The following is a 20,292-nucleotide window of genomic DNA, read 5'->3' on the forward strand; positions in this document are numbered from 1 at the left end:
AAATCGAGTATGTGGACAAGATAGATGTTATACTTTATTTCTACTCTTCCCTCACAGAAATGAGTAACATCAAATCCTATTAGTTCAATTAATGTTTTGTTCTTTACCAGCCTTCTCACACTAAAGCTTAATTGTATCTATATGAGACTCCAGAAATGGTGGATTTTCCCCATTTAGTTATGAAAAAAATTCAAACCTACAGAAAATGCTGTATACCATCCACCTGAGTTCAACAATTGTTAAGGATTTGCCATATATGTGTATGTTTCTTCCCCCCGATCAGAGTTACACACATCATGACACTTTACCACTAGGACATCAGCACAACTCTCATAAAAATAAAGGTATTCTTCTCTATAGCCACAATATTATTTACATATTTGAGAAAATTAACAATGTCTTAATAGCACAGAATTAGCCCATACTCAAGTTTATCCAACTGTCCCCAAATGTTTTTAATCCAGTTTTTTTTCTTAAGCCTCGATGCAATCAAGTTCACACATGGCATTTGGTTCCTGTATCTCTTCATTTTCTTTTAATCTAGAACAGATCTCCTGTCTTTTTTTCTTTTCATAACATGAATTTAAAAGAACCCAGGTCAAATGTTCTGTGCAATGTCCCACATTTGGAGTACAATCCATTGTTTTCTCATGGTGTGTTTAACTGGCTCCTCTATCCCATGTTTTCCTATACACGAAAAACTACATCTAGAGATTTACGGAAGCCATGATTTTCAACTTCTTCTCTAGGTTTTACTTGCTAACTTTCCAAGAATAGTTCAGAATCCTGTTTGTAATACATAATAAAATATATTTTAACTGTACAATTCTCCAAGACCAATAATGAAAAATTAAGCCAGTTTTACGAGCTTCTGAAAATAGGGTTTTCTCACTTAAGACAGAAAGCATAAGTAGTATTTTTTAAAGTACAGATATTTCAACCAATTTTATAAATCCAATTTTCCTCAGCCAGAAACAATATAGGACAATCCATAAGAAAATATTTAATAAGTACTACCTTTAATTTCAATGTAAAGATAAAAACCATTCCCATTTGTATTTATACAAAGGGAATGAAAACCAGAGGCAAAAGAACTCTATTATTTTTTCACACAACTACCAGTCTCCCTGGAAATCTGTATTTTCTGGTAATCAGTGTTCATCTTGACTATAACACTCAGCAAACTATTATGCTTCAACTTCACAAGAAAAAATGTAAAAAGAGTAACTCGTTAGTATGTTAAAAACTAAGAGAGAACTGTGAAAGCCAGCAATACTTATTAAGAGACTTTTAAAGTCTTCAAATTATAAGGCTGCAAATGACCTAAGAGGTCAATTTAATAATTATCTTCTTCCTAATGCTGGAACTTCCTCTGTAATATTCTCACTGAGTAGGCTAAAGGATTATCATTTCTTTTCAATTCTAGATCTAGATTTTTCAGTTCACAGATTTAGAATTAAAAGAAAACTTAGAAGTCCCCAAGTCTATATAACACATCACCCAATGTGGGCATCTGTCCTCAGTAACCATGACAGGTGGACATTCAGACACAACCTGGACGCTTACCATGCAATGGCAAAAGTTCACTACTCCCAACTACTGAATCTAGTTCTTCCTTCAGCCATATGCAAAATAAATATAATTTCTTTCAGGTACTCTTCAGATACCTAAAGGAAACAACAAGTCTTTTTTCCATTTTAAATAGTCCAGCTTTCCTTAGCATGGTTTTCAGATGTCTTAGGATCCTGGCAACCTCGTTCTATTCATAAATGAGAACTGAACACAAAACAGTAAATTGGATCCTCATTCTAGACATTATATGGCCACTAATGAAATCTATTATTGCCCTAGGGAGTGCTGGGGAGTGCGGGGTTGGCACATCACACTATTAAGTTTGCAAATAACTAAAACTTAGATCTTTATCACACAAATTATTAAGAGTGACTTTCTCCAAAGTACTAATAGTAAACATGTTAAGCCTTATTATTTTATGTTTAACTGTGTTAACTTTCATCTTGTTAGTCTCCATCTATTGTTTGAGAAAATAAAGATCTTTAAATGTCAATTCTGCTATCCAACACGTTAGCCATTCTTTCCAGATTTTAATTATTTGTGGATCTAAAAAAACATTAAAAGTGCTGACCAAAAAAAAAGTGAACAACACTAAATACAGAGTCAAATCCCTATAACATAACCTAGGAGCATCCGCTTCCTGTTGACATCAAATTATTAATTATCCTTTCAATATTTTGTACAGCAAGCTACAAATCCATGTGTTAATACTAGTAGTGGGCCGGGTGCGGTGGCTCACGCCTGTAATCCCAGCACTTTGGGAGGCCGAGGTTGGATTGCCTGAGGTCAGGAGTTGGAGACCAGCCTGACCAACAGGGTGAAACCTGTCTCTACTAAAAATACAAAAATTAGCCAGGCATGGTGGCAGGCGCCTGTAATCCCAGCTACTTGGGAGGCTAAGACAGGAGAATCGCTTTAACCCGGAAGGCGGAGGTCGCAGTGAGCCAAGACCGGGCCACTGCACTCCAGCCTGGACAACAAGAGCAAAATTTCGTCTCAAAAAAAAAAAAAAAAAAAAAACTAGTAGTGTTATCATAAGCTCTTACATTCACCAGATACACTACACTCTTTGTGTTTTTCATATTAAAAGCTCATGCTAAGTAGAATGGTGGTTACCAGAGGTTGAGGGAGTGAAGGGAATGGGGAGAGATGCTAGTCAAAGGGTAGAAAGTTTCATTCAGACAGGAGGAATAAGTTTTTGAGATATACTGTATAGCACAAAGACTATAGTTAATAATAGTGTATTGTATATTTCAAAATTGCTAAGAGTAAATTTCAAAGGTTCTCACCACTAAGAATAATACGGATTTTTTTTTTTTTTTTTTAGATAAAGTCTCACTCTGTCACCGAGGCTGGATTGCAGTGGCAAAATCATGGCTCACTGCAGCCTCAACCTGCCGAGCTCAAGAAATCCTCCCACCTCAGCCTCCCAAATAGCTGGGACCACAGGTGCACACCACCACACCCGGCTAATTTTTTTGTATTTTTTTGTAGAGATGGGGTTTTGCCACATTGCCCAAACTGGTCTTGAACTCCTAGACTCAAGCAGTCCACCTGCCTCAGCCACCCAACGTGCTGGGATTACAGGCATGAGCCACTGCACCCTGCCCCAACAAAAAGGATTTGAAATGATGAATATGTTCATTAGTTTGGTTTAATAAACATATCTATCATTTCAAATCCTTATTCCTTAATCATTCCATATTTTATACATACTTTGTAACATCTTTTTATATCCCATAAATATATACAATTATAATTTGTCAATTTACAATTTTAAAAATAAAGCTCATACAGACTCCAAAGCCTGTGCTTTAAACAAATATGACCATTGCCTTTGCCTCTTTTACCATACTTCAAGTACGAAATTGTCCTCTTCGTCTACAAAATTATTGAGAGATCATTAAATGTCTTATTAACATCAACAAAGATAGTATCTATTATAGTCTTCTGATTTATCAATCTTGTATCACCATAAAAAATGAAAACGGGGTTTTGGAATGACTTAGTTTGCTTAACCAGTGCTGGTGCCCAGTCACCACCAATCCCTTTTCTAAATACCACAGTACATTCTGCTTACTACACTTCTCTACATTTTGCCAGCTTCCAAAGTCAAATCAAGAACCTATCTTTAAAAAAAAAAAAAAAATGCACCTATCACTATAGTCATCTAGACTCTCTCCTACTCTTCGAAACTCTTCAAAGATAACAAACTCCGGCTCCATGATCCCAGATCCAAAGTCTTTCAATAACCTGGCATATAGTTTGCCTAAACCTGGCAACAGACTTATTTAAAAAACCATTAATTCTCTATCTCTTCATTATCCTGGACTTCACTTTCCTCTTAACCATGTGTATTCTTTCCTGATAAAATTAGTCTAAAGAGCGGGGAGGAAAAAGAAGCCTTCTTTTAGTCATCAATCAATATTATATAAACTTTCCCAAATAACTGGCCTAGTTTTTCTTTCTACCAAACTTTAAATCTTTCTCAGATATCCTTGGCATTTTCTCCAACCTTCAGAGCAAGCTGGACTTCTATTATACTGTCATTTTTCTTAAAAGTGCTGCCCCCTCTTTCAGATTCATTCTCCTATGAAAGTTGCCACTTTCAACTTTTATAGACAATCTTTTTAAAGGATTGAGGGCCAGGCACAGTGGCTTATGCCTGTAATCCCAGCACTTACGGAGGCTAAGGCAGGTGAATTACTTGAGGCCAGGAGTTCAAGACCAGCCTGGCCAACATGGCAAAACCCCACCTTTACTAAAAATACAAAAAACTAGCCGGGCATGGTGGTGCGCACCGGTAATCCCAGCTACTCGGGAGGCTGAGGTGGGAGAATCACTTGAACCCAGGAGGCGGAGGTTGCAGTGAGCCAAGATCGCGCCACTGCACTCCAGCCTGGGCAACAGAGCCAGACCCTGTCTCTTAAAAAAAAAAAAAGGATTGAGATCAGGGAGGTTCCAAAGGAGTCATATTTTTGTCAACTGCAGGTGCTTCTCCTGTCAATTTCCTTGGAGATACAATCTGGGGTTGTACCATAACAATGTCATTTTTGGAGCCTCCTGTTCCATTCCACTCCGAATGTTCTCAAGTTAGGTTTTCAAAAGTAAGTATCTGACTGTGCTCAGCAGTCTATCCTTCCCTATTACAAATTCCATGATGACAGGTCACTTTCTTCAAGATTTTGAAAACTTCTTTAACAATCCAAGAGATGAAATCATCACCAAGTCAAAAGTATACTTCACATTCTGCTTACAGCAAAATGTGATTGCCAACAGATGTGTCCAGAGAACAGATGTTCATCATCTGTGTGCCCCTGACCCACATCTGTAAGTTTATATTCAAAACCTTCATAATATCCTCCATGTGACCACCATCTATAATTAATTCTCACACAAGTGTCACATCTGCTTTTCCGTCCTTTCATACTCACCCAAATATTCTCCATCATTTTTCCAATTTCTGTTTTGAGGATTTCCATAAAGATGTCTATCTTACTCGTGTTCAATGGTAGTCAAGTCTCATTAACACACCTTCTCTACTTATTTTTAAATAACATATTCCTTTTTATTACTATAACTCTTAAGTACCATTTTGCCACATCTTGATAATAGCTACTACTGACAACTATGAGAAATTTGTTGGAGAAATATAAACTTGTATCAAATCATTTTAGTATAAATGTTTGGCTCAAAAGCTTCTGTTTTCTGATCATATTCTTAGGCTCAAAATACAGTGTGCAAAACTTAGGCAAGCATTTCAGATCTAAGTAAGGAGACAATTCCACTTTAGACAGTCATATGTTTAAAATACAAACTCCAGGTAAAATCATGGAATAAAGTGCTTCGTCTTTATAATAATGATTTTTCAGTTATTACAACATAACGAAATCCCACATTTATTTATTTACTCATGTATTTTTTTTTATTCACTTTTACACAATCCCATGATAGGACTATAATTTAAATTGGCTTTTAATTATATCCAATAAAGTAAACCTCATCATCCATTTTAAAAACAGGCATTTCTTATGTGCTGCTATGTTAGATTTTAGTAATGTTTACCTCTTTCTCCTTTTACACCATATGTCTTTTGAATATGGTCACTATTATTTTTGAGCCAGTAGACTAAAGCATCAAATAAGATAGCTAAAAATAATGAATTCATTTTACATTAGAGAAGAAATTGTTTTAATAAATATAGAATATACATAATAAGCAGTATGAATTATTATGGAGATATTTTGGAATGTGTGAATGATTTTCCCCAATCTAGTTCAAGCATCTTAATGGGTTTAGTGAAATATTATATTACTGGGTAAGGGCAAAGGCGAATAGGCTTTAAAATGTTAAATGAAGAAAGAGAAAAGAATAGAGCAGAACATCCATGTTATAAATGCAAAGAAATGCCACCTTGGAAGTTGCACATTATGGGAAGAGCAGTCAGATGTAGCTCCTTTTAAAGACTACAAGCTTTACACTGGGCATGGTGGTGCTGAGGGAGAAAACAAGAAATAAAAGGAATCAACCAAAAAAGGTATGGGGAGGAGGTGTGGGAGAAATGAGAAAGGGTAGAACAAAACCCACACCAAATCCCCTCAGCCACGTGGGACAGAGGAAGCCAGAAGGACAGGCTGGCATGAGATCCTATGGCCCAGCTGTCCAGCCTGTGTTTGGATTCCAGATGGTGACTACCTCCTACCTTTTTGGTCAGCAGGGTGAGGGGGCACATGTGGGTACTTGGAGGGCTTCTTGATATGGAAGTTCACGTTGTCCAGCTCCACGTTCAGGCTGATAGAAGCGGCTGAGTCACTGTCCACTGTGGACTGGAAACTGCTGACTGATGTGCGCTTGCTAGGACTGGCAGAATCTTTTAGTGTTGGGAAGGGGAAAGAAATATAGGAAGAGGAGGGGAGTAAAAATGGGTTTTATCAGGGTATTGGAGGAAAGGAGAAAAATGTTTTTTTAATATACAAGCCCAATGTGCAATACCAAAATGGATACAGTATTTTCATGTACTTCTGTGTAGACTTAATAAAATTTGAACAAGTTAAATATGAAATCAATTTTTAAAATGAAGAAATATATTGGAGGTTCTGCAGAGAGAAAGTCTGATATCATAGTGAAGAGATGAGAAAGTTGTCTGCTGCCATATTATTAGTTCAGTTATTTTTAAGCTGCTGCAAACTATAGACCATGGTAAAATCTAGAAATGTCAGCCTAACAAGTTGGTTTAAGAAAATACTGTATCTAAGACAAAGACTGCTATCAGATGTTTCCATTTAGTTGGAGCCATAAATTATAAAGCAGAATTATTTCAACAAACAAGATAATCATTTTATCATACATACACAGTAATGACCCATCAAAACTAAAATGTTAGAAAGTTAAACTCACTAGCCAAATTATCGTCACCTTCTTCAGCTATCTGTTCTGTGTCACTGTCATCAAACTTTATGTCTTTAAACCAGGATGGCTCAGAGTGTCCTTCCACGGAGTTCACTGAGTCACTGTCGGGAGAAGGTGTCTCAGAAAATTCTGTACTCTGAAAGGATGAAGACAGGATCCAAGCAATTGGCCCTCAATGGCAACAATGTTGAGGCTGTCACACTATAAATAAATTGTAGTCCAATATTTCTATGAACCTAACAATTGAATTTTATAAAAATAAACAAATTAACAAAAACCAACTTATAAACCAGAATCATACTGACGATTCCACTCTTTAAAATTGTAATTTTCATTAACTAGAAGACTTAAGTAGTATATTAAGAACAAAACATTTTTTTGATACAGATTTTATAGTGTTTCATTTCATGCCTTAGTCCTGAGAGTGAAGATAGCTTAGAATTTATTTTAGCTCTGGGGCAACTCTCTCCAGAACACATCTTGGAAAATAACTTTTAATCAATCATACCATACCAATATTTGGAGTCATTTGTCTCTTCTAACCATTGACTTTCCAATTTTAGTTCACAAAGGTGTTACTAAACATTACACAGCTGACCCCTGAACAAGGGTTTAAACTGCATTGGTCTACTTATATGTGGATTTTCTTCTGCCTCTGCTACCCCTGAGACAGCAAAAGCAATCTCTTCTTTTCCTCCCTCCTCCTCAGCCTACTCAACATGAAACGAGGATGAAGACTTTTGTGATGATCCATTTCCACTTAATCAATAGTAAGTATAGTTTCTCTTCCTTATAATTTTCTTCATGTTTCTCTAGCTTACTTTACTGTAAGAATATGGTATATAATCCACACAACATACAAAATATGTATTAACTGCCTGTTATCAATAAAGATTGCAGTCAACAGTAAGCTATTAGTAGTTAAGTTTTAGGGAAGTCAAACATCCGCGAATTTTCAACTATACAGGGGGTCAGTATCCCTAACTCTTAATGGTCAGCTATATATATATATATGTGTGTGCCTGTGTGTGTATATGTATATATATGTTTATATATGTGTGTGTATATATAACCTATACATTGTATCAAATTACATAAACCAAGAGTGAAAGTATTTTTTTGAAGTTATATCTTTAAATAATTTCCACTTCCCTAAAGTAAAAAAATATATATTCATCAGTATACCATTGTTTTTTGTTTGTTTGTTTGTTTTGAGATGGAGCCTTGCTTTGTCGCCCAGGCTGGAGTGCAGTGGCGCAATCTCGGCTCACTGCAAGCTCCACCTCCCAGGTTCACGTCATTCTCCTGTCTCAGCCTCCCAAGTAGCTGGAACCACAGGTGTCCACCACCATGCCTGGCTAATTTTTTTGTATTTTTAGTAGGGACGGGATTTCACCATGTTAGCCAGGATGGTCTCGATCTCCTGATCTCAGGTGATGCACCTGCCTCAGCCTCCCAAAGTGCTGGGATTACAGGCGTGAGCCACCGTACCCAGCCATCATCACTAGTTACACAATAGTTCTACAGTCAAAATGATTTCAATAGATGCCATAAAATTTTTCATTTTATTATTTATACTCTCAGTTCTAAAAACATAGGCATAATAAAACCGAAAACCATTAAAGTTAAATAAGCAACTATAAAGACCATAAACCCAAATTTAAGAACTACCACACCAACTGAAAAAAGTGTTTGATTCTTATCTTTTTCCTTTTTTATTGTCTGATCAAATTTAAAGTAAACAATAAAATGTTTGATTCTAATGGCAGCTTTTTCTTCACTGCTGCCTATCAAGTAAAAAAAGTTTTAACTTTCCTCAAACAGCAGGAAAAAATGTTAGAAAAAATTATCTTCTAATAAACTACTTTTTATTCCCACTGATGAAGAAAGACTATAAAATAAGCTTGCTACATTCTAATTGGCAGTAAACACTGAAAAGTACCTGCAGTGGTCTATACAGCGCATACTCATCTCTGAAAAGCTGGTCGTGATGACTAACACAATCCAGCCAACGTCCATCAACCATTGCTTGTCCAATTGCTATAGCTTGTGCCCTGAATCAAGACCCACAAAAATGAAAAGTTTTAAAAGTCAGTCAGAATAGTTAAGTACCAGATAAGACACAACCTTAAAATATTTTTTTTTTCAGTTCTAATCAGAGTTAGAATTTCAAATGGCCCTTGGATAAGTAAAGGATAAAACAAGAGAGAGTTAAAGCAAACTAAAAGATTCTTCCAGGTACTATAGTAAAGGAGAAGAAACTACTGGTAAGGCAGTCCTAACAAAACCTAGTTTTAATAACAGCAAGCATTAACTGAGTATTCAATGCATGCACAACCCTGTACTTAACAGATTTAAAAATGTTGAGAAAAGCTCCTACCTTCAAGGAGCTTAATTTTAATAAGACAATACCAAATATTACAGATACAGGCATAAAATGTGTGTTTGTGTGTATGTGTATATATATATATATATATATATGTATATAGCCAAAATTGCAACCAGGGCTTTACTGCCTAAAGCTATTTCTCTCTTTACTTCTTTACGTATCTTTTTCCTCCCATGAGAAGAGGAGTAGCTAATCTGAGAAAATAGTAAACGCTAGGGGATACGTGTATTTGAAAAGCAGGACCTGTCTGTTACTCTTTTTTATAAATGATTTGTGAGGCAAGCTGGGACCCGACAGGCATAGCTTATGGATCAAATACTGAACACAGGTTACGACCTGTCTAGATTAGCGAACAGTAGATGGGGAATTCTTTGGCCTTAGGTTCCAGCTACATTCTCTAATCCTGCTTTGCTAGAGAGTTCTTCTGCTTTTAATAAGGTAAATTAAGATCCTATTTGGCTCCTTGTACTCCTTGCATCTGTTCTCTGCTGGTTAAAACTCAGATTGGAGGAGAGTTAAGTAATTAGCACCCTAAACCACCAATTACATAAAACAAAGAGCACCCTAACTCTACAAAGAAATATGTAATTCTTACTATCTTCAAATATGTTTTCTCATTCAAAATAAATAAATAATATTGAAACCTTCTTTCTAAGATCAGAATACCTTGTGGCAATGTGCCCATTTCGGATTAGCCAGTTGACTAATTCCTTTCCTACAATGCAGTTAGGATGCGTTCTCAACCAGTAGCGGTGATCCTGAAACTCCATTCCACTGCTGTGATGGCAGATTTTTTTCCACAGGTCTTTTAACTGCACACTGTCCTGCAATCACATTAACAGCAAGTAGTTACTCTTGAGAAAAATGCTATATACCTTTTCAGATGTTTTCCTGTGATTTTTAGACTCATAAAAGGAAACCTAAGTTGGATATCTTTATGCTAGCTAACTCACACAATTTAATACAAATGACATATACGTGGGAACAGCTTGAACTCAGCTCATCTAATTCCAAACACAACTTTTTCTCTTGAAAACCAACTATTCCAAATACTTCTTTTTTCAGTCAATGGCACATATTATCAATCTCCTATTTATGTATTCTTCTTTGGAGATGGGGCAAGGCAGAGGTAGACAACAGTTAATCATACTAACCTAAGGTAACTGTTCCTAGAGGCTTTCACTCCACCAGATTCTCACCATGTACCCAACTGACAGATGAGTTTTTTAAAAGGAAGAGCTTCAGTAAATTACTCCCTGCTCAAAAAAATTCTGAATGTTCCTCAGCAACTAAAGGTTCAAATCTACACCTGTAAGTACAGAATTCATTGCCTTCCACCAGGTAGTCCCAAATAACTTTCCTTTCTCATTGCCCCCCGACTCCTACTTAAACTCTCTCCCAATTAAAAAATCCTACTTCTGGCCATTGAAAATGTCATGCTTATTCTTACCTCTATATCTTTCTTCACACCTTTAAATAAGATTCACTTTCCTCACTGCCTATCCAAAACTATTCCATCTCTCAAGGTCCAGTTCAAGCCCTTCAGTTTAAGCCTTTTTCTGATTCCCTCATTAGTAATGAGCTTTCTGTTTTTTTGAATTCTTACATGACATATGGTCATATTATTTATTTGACACTTTTTTATTATTAAAGTATTACTACTTCCACTATTAAGGATCTTCCCACTGATCTTATTTCTACCTTTTATGGGTTTGTTGGTTTGTTTGTTGTCTTAGAGACAAGGTCTTGCTATGTTGCCCAGGCTGGAATGCAGTGGCTATTCACAGGCATGATCACAGCACCCTATAGCCTCAAACCCTTGGCCTCCAGAGTCCTCTCACCCTAGCCTCCCAAGTAGCTGGGACTACAAGTGCATGCCACCACACCTGGCTCTTATTTCTACTTTTGAATTATAAGCTTGAGGACATAGCCATACCTTCCATTTCTCTGAGTCACTCTTAGAATCGAACACAGTGTTTTATGCACAGATAAATTCAATAAGCAACTGATTATTTCATATAAACATACAGTATTAAATGTCTGAAAAGTGTTACATGTATTTAACAAACATGCTTCAAAGCTTAAATAGCAATATGGGACCTAAGAGTTAAGCTCTCTTATTGCATAGATAACTGAATTCTGATTTTACCAGATAAAAGGGTAAAGAAAATACTGGCCAGGCGCGGTGGCTCACGCCTATAATCCCAGCACTTTGTGAGGCCGAGGCAGGCAGATCACGAGGTCAGGAGATTGAGACCATCCTCACCAACACTGTGAAACCCCGTCTCTACTAAAAATACAAAAATTAGCTGGGTGTGGTGGCACATGCCTGTAGTCCCAGCTACTTGGGAGGCTGAGGCAGGAGAATCGCTGGAACCTGGGAGGTGGAGGTTGCAGTGAGCCGAGATCGTGCCACTGCACTGCAGCCTGGCGACAGAGCGAGACTCCATCTCCAAAAAAAAAAAAAGAAAGAAAAGAAAATATTAATGCAATGAGTATAGAATACTTGACCCATCTCTCAGGTGATCCTAGTAAAACTGAAGCTAAGCACTTCTGTTTAACTGATATGCTATTTCATTTATATAATTTTTTTTTTAATAATTATTTTTAAAAAGACTCAGTGACAGGCTGGGTACAGTGGCTCACACCTGTAATCCCAGCACCCTGGGAGCCGAGGTGGGCAGACCACTTGAGGTCAGGAATTTGAGACCAGCCTGGCCAACAAGGTGAAACCACGTCTCTACTAAAAATACAAAAAAATTAGCCAGGTGTGGTGGCATGCGCCTGTAATCCCAGCTACTCAGGAGGCTGAGGCACCAGAATCGCTTGAATCCAGGAGGCGGAGGTTGCAGGGAGCCAAGATCACACGACTGCACCCCAGCCTGGGCAGCACACCAAGACTCTGTCTCAAAAAGAAAAAAAAAGACTCAGTCACATAAACATTCTCTATGCTCAAAACTAGCAATGGGTCAAAGATACTAGACCAGTACCAGAAGAATTTTGCGTTCATCCTCAGTGGTCTCTGTCCTAACATATGTTCGGTTAGCCTGGGGACTGACAGATGTCTCGTATGAAGGTACCATAGGAGAACCAGATCTATCCAGTGACAGGTTAGTAATGCTGGCTGATCTGGAAATAAAACAAGAAGTGAAATCACAGGTGTAAATTCTTCAATAGAATTACAGAGAAAATGCATTTTTAAATAAATGCTTATTTACCAATGTTAAGGGTACTTTTAAAAGCAGTTATGATGGTTATGCATGATATTATCATTGGAAGAAATTTGGTAAAGGATACCCAGAAACTCTCTGTACGATATTTGCAACTCTACGTAAGTCTATATTTTGCAATTCTATGTGTGTCTAAAATTACTTGGAAATAAGTTTAAAAGAAAATAGTTATGGAAAGATTACAGGAAAACAATTATATAGCTAATATATTAGTAATATTTCAAAGGGAATAGATACAAAGTCTTGTTAAAATGCTGTAAGTTAGTGGATTTTTTTTTTAATAACAAATATAAAGAATGAAATTAAATGCAGAAATAATCTTGCAGATCAGGGTCAGGAAACTATGGCCCACAGGCCAAATCTAGCCTTCTTCCTGTTTTTGTATAGCCCATGAACTAAGAAGGTTTTATAGTTAAATATCTGCAATGCAATCAATCTGATGAAGGGAACACCAATTTTGACACCCAAATAAGCAAAACGTTATGACCAAAGAAGAATTCCTTTCTTCTCACTAGTAGACCTATATTTAAAATATTGTCCTCAAATATTATTACATTATGTTATTTTGTCAGTAAAAACATTACAAGAAATTTGTTTCTTCTCATAGTATCAGTATTCATACATATCTTTAATTTTGACTCTTGGTAAAGTTACCAAACAAATGACTTAGAAGTAGAATACCAATAGCATCGAGGAACCTTTAATTTATTTAAAAGAAAAGGTAACTAGAAATTTAGTTGGCTTCTATCTAGAAAAAAACTAAACCCAATTTTAGCTTCCACATAAAGGATAAAAGGCAAAAGCACCTATGATGTGTTAGACTATATATATACATAACTCATTCATTAGGGCAGTATCTGTATCTTCCCACATTTAATCTTCACAGCATCCTATGAAATATGTATTACTAGCTCTATTTTACGGATAAAGAAATCAAGAATAAGGGATTAAGTAATCTGCCTAAAGTAGCTCGACTAATATGTATCAGGGCTGCCACCTACCATTAGGTGTCAATTGAAAAACCAATATTTCCCCAGTATAAAGATGAAAATATTTTTAAAATAATTAAAGTATTCACAGGTTTAGCAAAGTGTCAGTTAATAGGAAACCACTGCTATCAAATACCTGATAAACAATTTTTAAAAATAATTGGTTATTTCTTGGCATAGTGTTTTAGTGAAAGCTTGCTATTATTTCTTAATCTCTTTTCCAATGGGTGCATTATCCATACATTCTACTTCTCTATCATTTTAACCATCCCTGCACATATTCTAATATAGTGGCAACAAGAATAAAAGAAAATTAGTCAATTTTACTGTCAAAAGCTCTAATAAATAGGCTAGTAGCAAGAATACTGATTAAAATTATATTTAGAGACAGCGCTCATTGACTAAATTACATCTTTCCTAAACACATCAATCTTAGCATCAATTCAAAACACATGGAGATACATTGTAAATTAGCACAGGTATCCCTACACTTCTACACATGCCAACAGGAATACTATAATTTTCCCCATCTTTTTAAAAAGCCATCTCTTGACTCCACATCCCTCTGCTGCATTTCCCTCTACTTTACAGCAAAACTCCAATCTCCAGTAATTCTTCCATTATCTCTTGAACCCCAAATAACCCACTGAGACTGCCTATCAAGATTACCAATGTTGTCGTTAAATCCAGTAGTCAGTCTTCACTCCTCATCTTACTTAACATATCAGCAGCATAACTCCCCTTCCTTGAAAAACTTTCTCCACTTGACTAATAAGGTAAATACCCTCCTGGTTTCCCTGTCACCTCGCTGGCCTCTCCCCGTCTCCTTTTCTGGTTTCTCTTGATTTCTCCAATCTCAGTCCTTAGTCCTTATTTCCTCCCTTTTCACACTCATTCTCTTGATGATCTCCATCCAAGTTCATAGCTTTAAATACCATACACATGATGACAACATCCAAGTTTATATCTTTAGCGTGTAGCCCTCCCCTAAATTCTGGACTCACATATCCAACTATTTGACATCTCACTTGGTTGTCTAGAAGATATCTCAAATTCAACACATCTAAAACCAAACTGTTCCTCCCAGCTGTCAATTCCACCCCTTCAACTGCTCAGGTCAAAGACCTGAGTCATCTTTGATGTCTTTCTGTTGAAGCCTACATCCAGTTGATTAGCAAATCCTATTAGCTCTACAGTCAAAATATATTTAGAATTTGTCTGTTTCATCCGGGTGTGGTGGCTCACACCTATAATCCCAGCACTTTGGGAGGCCGAGGCAGGTGGATCACCTGAGGTTAGGAGTTCGAGACCAGCCTGGCCAACATGGTGAGACTCTGTCTCTATTAAAAATACAAAAATTAGCCAGGCATGCTAGCAGGTGCCTGTAATCCTAGGCTAGTGCGAGACGCACAAGAATCGCTTGAACCTGGGAGGCAGAGGTTGCAGTGAGGTGAAATCGCGCCACTGCACTCCAGCCCGGGCAACAAAGCGAGACTGTCTCAAAAAAAAAAAAAAAAGTCATGTCATCCTTCCACACTCCATCCAAAACTCTCCAACAAGGAAAAGCTTTTCAGAGTAGAATGTCAACTAATAAATGTAAAAGCAAAGATAGACTTAGAAAAATCACCATTTTGCAAACATAATAACATTGCATTTCAACAAGTATCATAAATGAATGCTAAAACTATTGATGAAAGATTAGTAAGACATAGGGTATTCATGCAGTTTCAAAGTATCTCCCCCACATATTACTTACTAATTACAGAGGATAAAATAGTACCTTTACAGTGGAGAAACCCAATATGCGAGAGATCAAGTCAACACTACCAATGGGATAAACTTGTATTGTGTCCTTTGTAACATAACAGATTGAGAAGGATGTAGCACTCATGGAGTATTTCTGCCCCAAAACTGCACAGCCCAAATCTAATCATAGGAAGCTTTTGATAAACTTAAATTGATGGGCATTTTACTAAACAACTGGTCTATCCTCTTCACAAAGAAAGACTAAGATACTGTTACAGAGTAAAGAAAACCAAGACATATGACAAATAAGTTCAATGTATGATTCTGAACTGGATCACAGATTGGGGGGAAAATCAGTACAAAAAAACATTATTAGGACAATTGGCAAAATCAGAATACCTACAGTATATTACATAATAGAAATTTACCACTGTTACAATTTCCTAAATTCGTTATGTAAGAGAACATGATTGTTCTGAGGAAAAACACTTAAGTATTCAAAAGTAAAAAATAGAACTTTCTACTTCTGGTCTAGCATGTGAGCATCTTCACTCCATCTCAACAACTAAAACCTGAACAAAGAGAAAGATCATCAACTGTTCTTAGGTCCATCAGAGAAGTGAGGTCACAAGCCAAATCCTGCTCCAAATACTGCAGACAGACAAGCAGATACAGAGGATCACAACTCACTGGAGCAGAAACCTCCATGGGAACCAGTACTAGGGTAGGAAAACCTAAAATCAAATTGACAGATTCCTCGAAGCTCAGTGTAGACAAACCAGAGATACAAATTCTAGGCGAACCCAGTCATGGGGGTAGTGGGGATGCTTTTGGGAGTTTCACTTCCAGATCTACCACGTCCTCACAGAGAATGTCAGAAAAATTCCCTCCGGCTTCTGGCTTCCAGCAGAGGGAGAGAATAAACAACTTAAAAATACGTCAGAGCATTCTGTTCTTCATAACATGTCCTGCCCTGAGGAGAAACTATTTTACCAGAGCCTAACCTGCTGGAGTTATATCAGAGCTTAACCTACCCAGGGAGAAGGAAATCCCCAACCGCAGCCCCTTCTAGCCTTCCGCATGGGGGAAGAAAAGTCCCCAACTCCAGCCCCCTCCAGCCATTCTGTCTCACCTAAGGGGAAAAAAACAAGAAGCCCTGATAAAGTTTACAGTTCAGGGGCACAGGCTCACCTGTGAGAGTGACTCACAGGACTAGAGACCACTTAACCTCCCCCTACATCCTATCACTACATCACTAAAGGCCTATTTACCATAGTTCCTTTTACCCAGTACAGCATGTCCACCTTTCAACAAAAAATCACAAGGCATGATGAAAACCAAAAAACACAGTTCAAAGACACTGAACAAGCATCCAAAACAGGCTCAACATGAATGTGGGAATTATCAGTCTAGCAATTGTTTTTAAACTATAATCAATATGCTAAGGTGTTAATGGGAAAAGTAAACAACAGGCAAGAACAGATAATATAAGCAGAGAGATGGATATTCTAAGAAAGAAGCAAAAAGGAAATGCAAGAGATCAAAACACCATAACATTAAAGAAGAGTGCCTTTGATGGGCTCTTAGTAGACTAAACAGAGGTAAGGAAAGAATATTTGAACTTGCGGCTATCTCAACGGAAACTGCCAAAACTGAAAAGCAAATAGAAAAAAGACTGAACAAACAATATCCAAGAAATGTGAGACAACTACAAAAGGTATAATATAAATGTAATGGGAATACCAAAAAAAAGAAGAAAGAGAGAAAGGAACACAAGCAATATTTGAAGCCATAATAACTGAGAATTTCCCACGAATTAATGTTAGATGCCAAGCCACAGGTCCAGGAAGCTCAGACAACACAAGCATGGATAAATGTCAAAAAACTACACTTAGGCAAAACTAAGTGTATTCAAATGGCAGAAAGTCAAAAATAAAGAAAAAGATCTTGAAAAAAACCACCTTAAAGACCAAGCATGGTGGCTCACACCTGTAATCCCTGCACTTTGGGAAGCCAAAGCAAGAGGATCACTTGAGGCCAGGAGTTTGAGACCACCCTGGGCAACACAGCAAGACCCCATCTCTATTTAAAGAAAAAAAAAAACCTTACCTGTAGAGTATCAAAGATAATAAATACATCTGACTTCTCCTCAGAAGCCATGCAAGCAAAAAGAACGAAATGAAATATTTAAGATGTTGAGAGAAAAAAGCCACCAACCTAGAATTCTGTACCCTGATGATACCCTTCAAAAGTGAAGAAGTAAAGCCTTTCTTAGACAAATGAAAACTGAGGGACTTTTTGCCAGTAGACCTGCCTTGCAAAAAATGCTGAAAAGGCAGAGAAAAGGAATATGATATAGGTCAGAAACTTAGATCTATTAATACACAAAGAAAAGCATCACAGAAGGAATAAGTTAAAGTAAAAACGTTTCTTTTTCTTACTCTTAGTTGATGTAACAGATAACTATTTCTTCAAAATAATAGCAACAATGTATTCAATTATGTATGTATGCATGCTTATATGTAAGTGAAATGAATGCCAATGATACAACAGATGGGAGGGAAAAATTGGGAGTATTTTATTATAAGGTATTTGCATTACCTGTGAAGTAGTATAGTATTATTTGAAAGTAAATGTGGATTAGTTGTAAGTTACATTGCAAACTCTAGGGCAATCACTAAAAAAAGTAAAAAGAATATAACTGATATCCTTTAAAAAGGAGAGAAAATGGAATAACAAAATGCTCAATCAAATACATAAAGGTGGAAAAGGTACAGAAGACAAAAACAGGAAGAAAGAACAAGGGCAACAAGTAGAAAACAGTAACAAATATGGCAGATATTACTCTAACTACATCAGTAATCACCTTAAATGTCAATAGTCTAAATACACCAACTAAAAGACAGAGATGGTTAGAATGGATCAAAAACTAAGACCCAAAAATACATTGTCTACAAGAAACCTAATTTAAATACAAAGACACATACAGATTAAAAACTAAGTGAAAGGTCAAAATGTCACTGCTTACCCCATAAATATGTACAATTATTATGTGTCAATTTTAAAAATTAATTTTTAAATTTTTAAATGAAATCAAAACAGGATACATGAAAAAAAGTAGATGGAGAAAGATATACCATGTTAACACTAATAAAAAAAAGATGTACCACGTTAACGCTAATTTAAAAAGCTAAAAAAAAAAAAGAAGTAACTATATTAATTTTCAGACAGAACAGACTTCAGAGCAATCAAAGATAAAAAGGGAAATTACATAATGATAAAGAAATCAATATTCCAAAAGACAGAACAATCCTTAATATGTATGCTCGCTCCTAACAACAGAGTACCAAAATATTTGAGGCAAAAACTGATAGAACTACAGGAGAAATGGATGAATTCATTATTATAGCTGGAGACTTTAACCCCTCTATCAGAGATGGACACATCCAGCAGAGAGAAAATCAATAACAACATAGCTGAACTCAACAACACCATTAATCAGGTGGATAAAATGGACATCTTATAGACTGCTTAATTCAACAGCAGAATACACATTCCTCTGAAGTAACATGGAACATTCACCAAAACACACCACATTCTGGGCCATAAAACACATCATAACAAATTTAAAAGAGTAGAAATCATACAATGTCTGCCTTCAACAACCAAAATGGAATCAAACTAGAAATCATTAACAGAAAGACAGCTACAAAATCCCAAAATCCTTGGAGATGAAACAACACACTTGTAAAACAAATAACATGAGTCAAAGAAGAATATAAAGAAAAATTTTTAAATATTTGTTACTAAATGAAAATGAAAATACAACCTATCTAAATTTGTGGAATGCAACAGAAAGCAGTGCTTAGCGGGAAATACACAGCACAAAGTGCATATATTTAAAAAGAAGACCTAAAATCAATCATCTAAGCTTCCACCTTGGGGAACAAAGGGGTTAAAAAGCATATTAAATCCAAAGTGAACACAGGAAAAATAATAATAAAGATTAGAGAAGAAGTTAATAGAGAAAATCAACAAAGCCAAAGCTGGTTCTTTGAAAAGATCAATAAAATCAGTAAGTATCCAGCCAGGCTAAGAAAAAAAAGGGAGAAAACACAAAGTACTAATATCAGAAATGAAAATCAAAACAGACCTATTTCTCTTAAAGAAATTGAATCAATAACTGGTAACTTTCCAAAACAGAAAGCACTAGGCCCAGATGCATTCACTGGTGAATTCTACCAAACATTTAAGAAATAAATTATGTCAATTCTCCACAAAATTTTCCTGAAGATAGAGGAAATACTTTCTGACTCAGTCTATGAGGCCAGGAGTTCCCTAATACCAAAACCAGACAAAGACATGACAAGAAAAGGAAACCACAAACTATTATCCTCAACAAAACAGTAACAAATCCAATCCAACAATGTATAAAAACTATATACACCACAACCAAATGGAATTTATCCCAGGTATGCAAGGCTGGTTCAATATTAAAAAATCAATTAATATAATCCATCACATCAAGTTACAGAAGAATAATTACATAATCATGTCATTGATACAGAAAAAGCATTTGACAAAATTCAACACTCCTTCATTATAAAAACTCTCAGTAAACTAGGAATAGAGCAAACTTCCCCAACATGATAAAGAGTATCTACAAAAAACAACATACAGCTAACATCATACTTAATGGTGAGAAACTCAAAGCTTTCCCACTAAGATCAGGAACAAGGCAAGGATGTCCCCTCTCACTACTCCTTTTCAATATTGGACTACAAGTCTTAGCTAATGAAATAAAACAGGAAAAGGAAATAAAAGGTACACTGATTGGGAAGGAAGAAACAAAACTTTGTTCACAGATGACAAGACTGTTTATATAGAAAATCCAAAGGAACTAACAAACTCTAAGTGATTATAGCAAGGTGGCAGGATACAAGATTAATACACAAAA

General features: G+C 36.3%; 1 protein-coding gene across 6 annotated transcripts in view; it reads right to left on the bottom strand.

Moving 5' to 3' along the window:
• The window catches only part of PIKFYVE (phosphoinositide kinase, FYVE-type zinc finger containing), a 92,099-nt gene that overhangs the window by 46,709 nt on the left and 25,098 nt on the right, over positions 1-20,292 (bottom strand). For 3 of the 6 annotated variants that reach the window (XM_058439047.1, XM_058439044.1, XM_058439043.1), the window contains 5 exons: positions 12,361-12,499; positions 10,037-10,194; positions 8,924-9,035; positions 6,970-7,117; positions 6,275-6,442 (listed from right to left, as the gene is read on the bottom strand). In XM_058439047.1, the coding sequence (XP_058295030.1) occupies positions 6,275-6,442; positions 6,970-7,117; positions 8,924-9,035; positions 10,037-10,194; positions 12,361-12,499 (725 nt within the window). Of the gene's footprint in view, positions 1-5,739; positions 6,443-6,969; positions 7,118-8,923; positions 9,036-10,036; positions 10,195-12,360; positions 12,500-20,292 lie in introns of those variants that run through there. The other 3 variants (XM_032754729.2, XM_058439052.1, XM_058439054.1) reach the window with 2 other exon arrangements.

The sequence above is a fragment of the Hylobates moloch genome, unplaced genomic scaffold (assembly GCF_009828535.3).
Source record: "Hylobates moloch isolate HMO894 unplaced genomic scaffold, HMol_V3 SCAFFOLD_1, whole genome shotgun sequence".
Taxonomy (NCBI): domain Eukaryota; kingdom Metazoa; phylum Chordata; class Mammalia; order Primates; family Hylobatidae; genus Hylobates; species Hylobates moloch.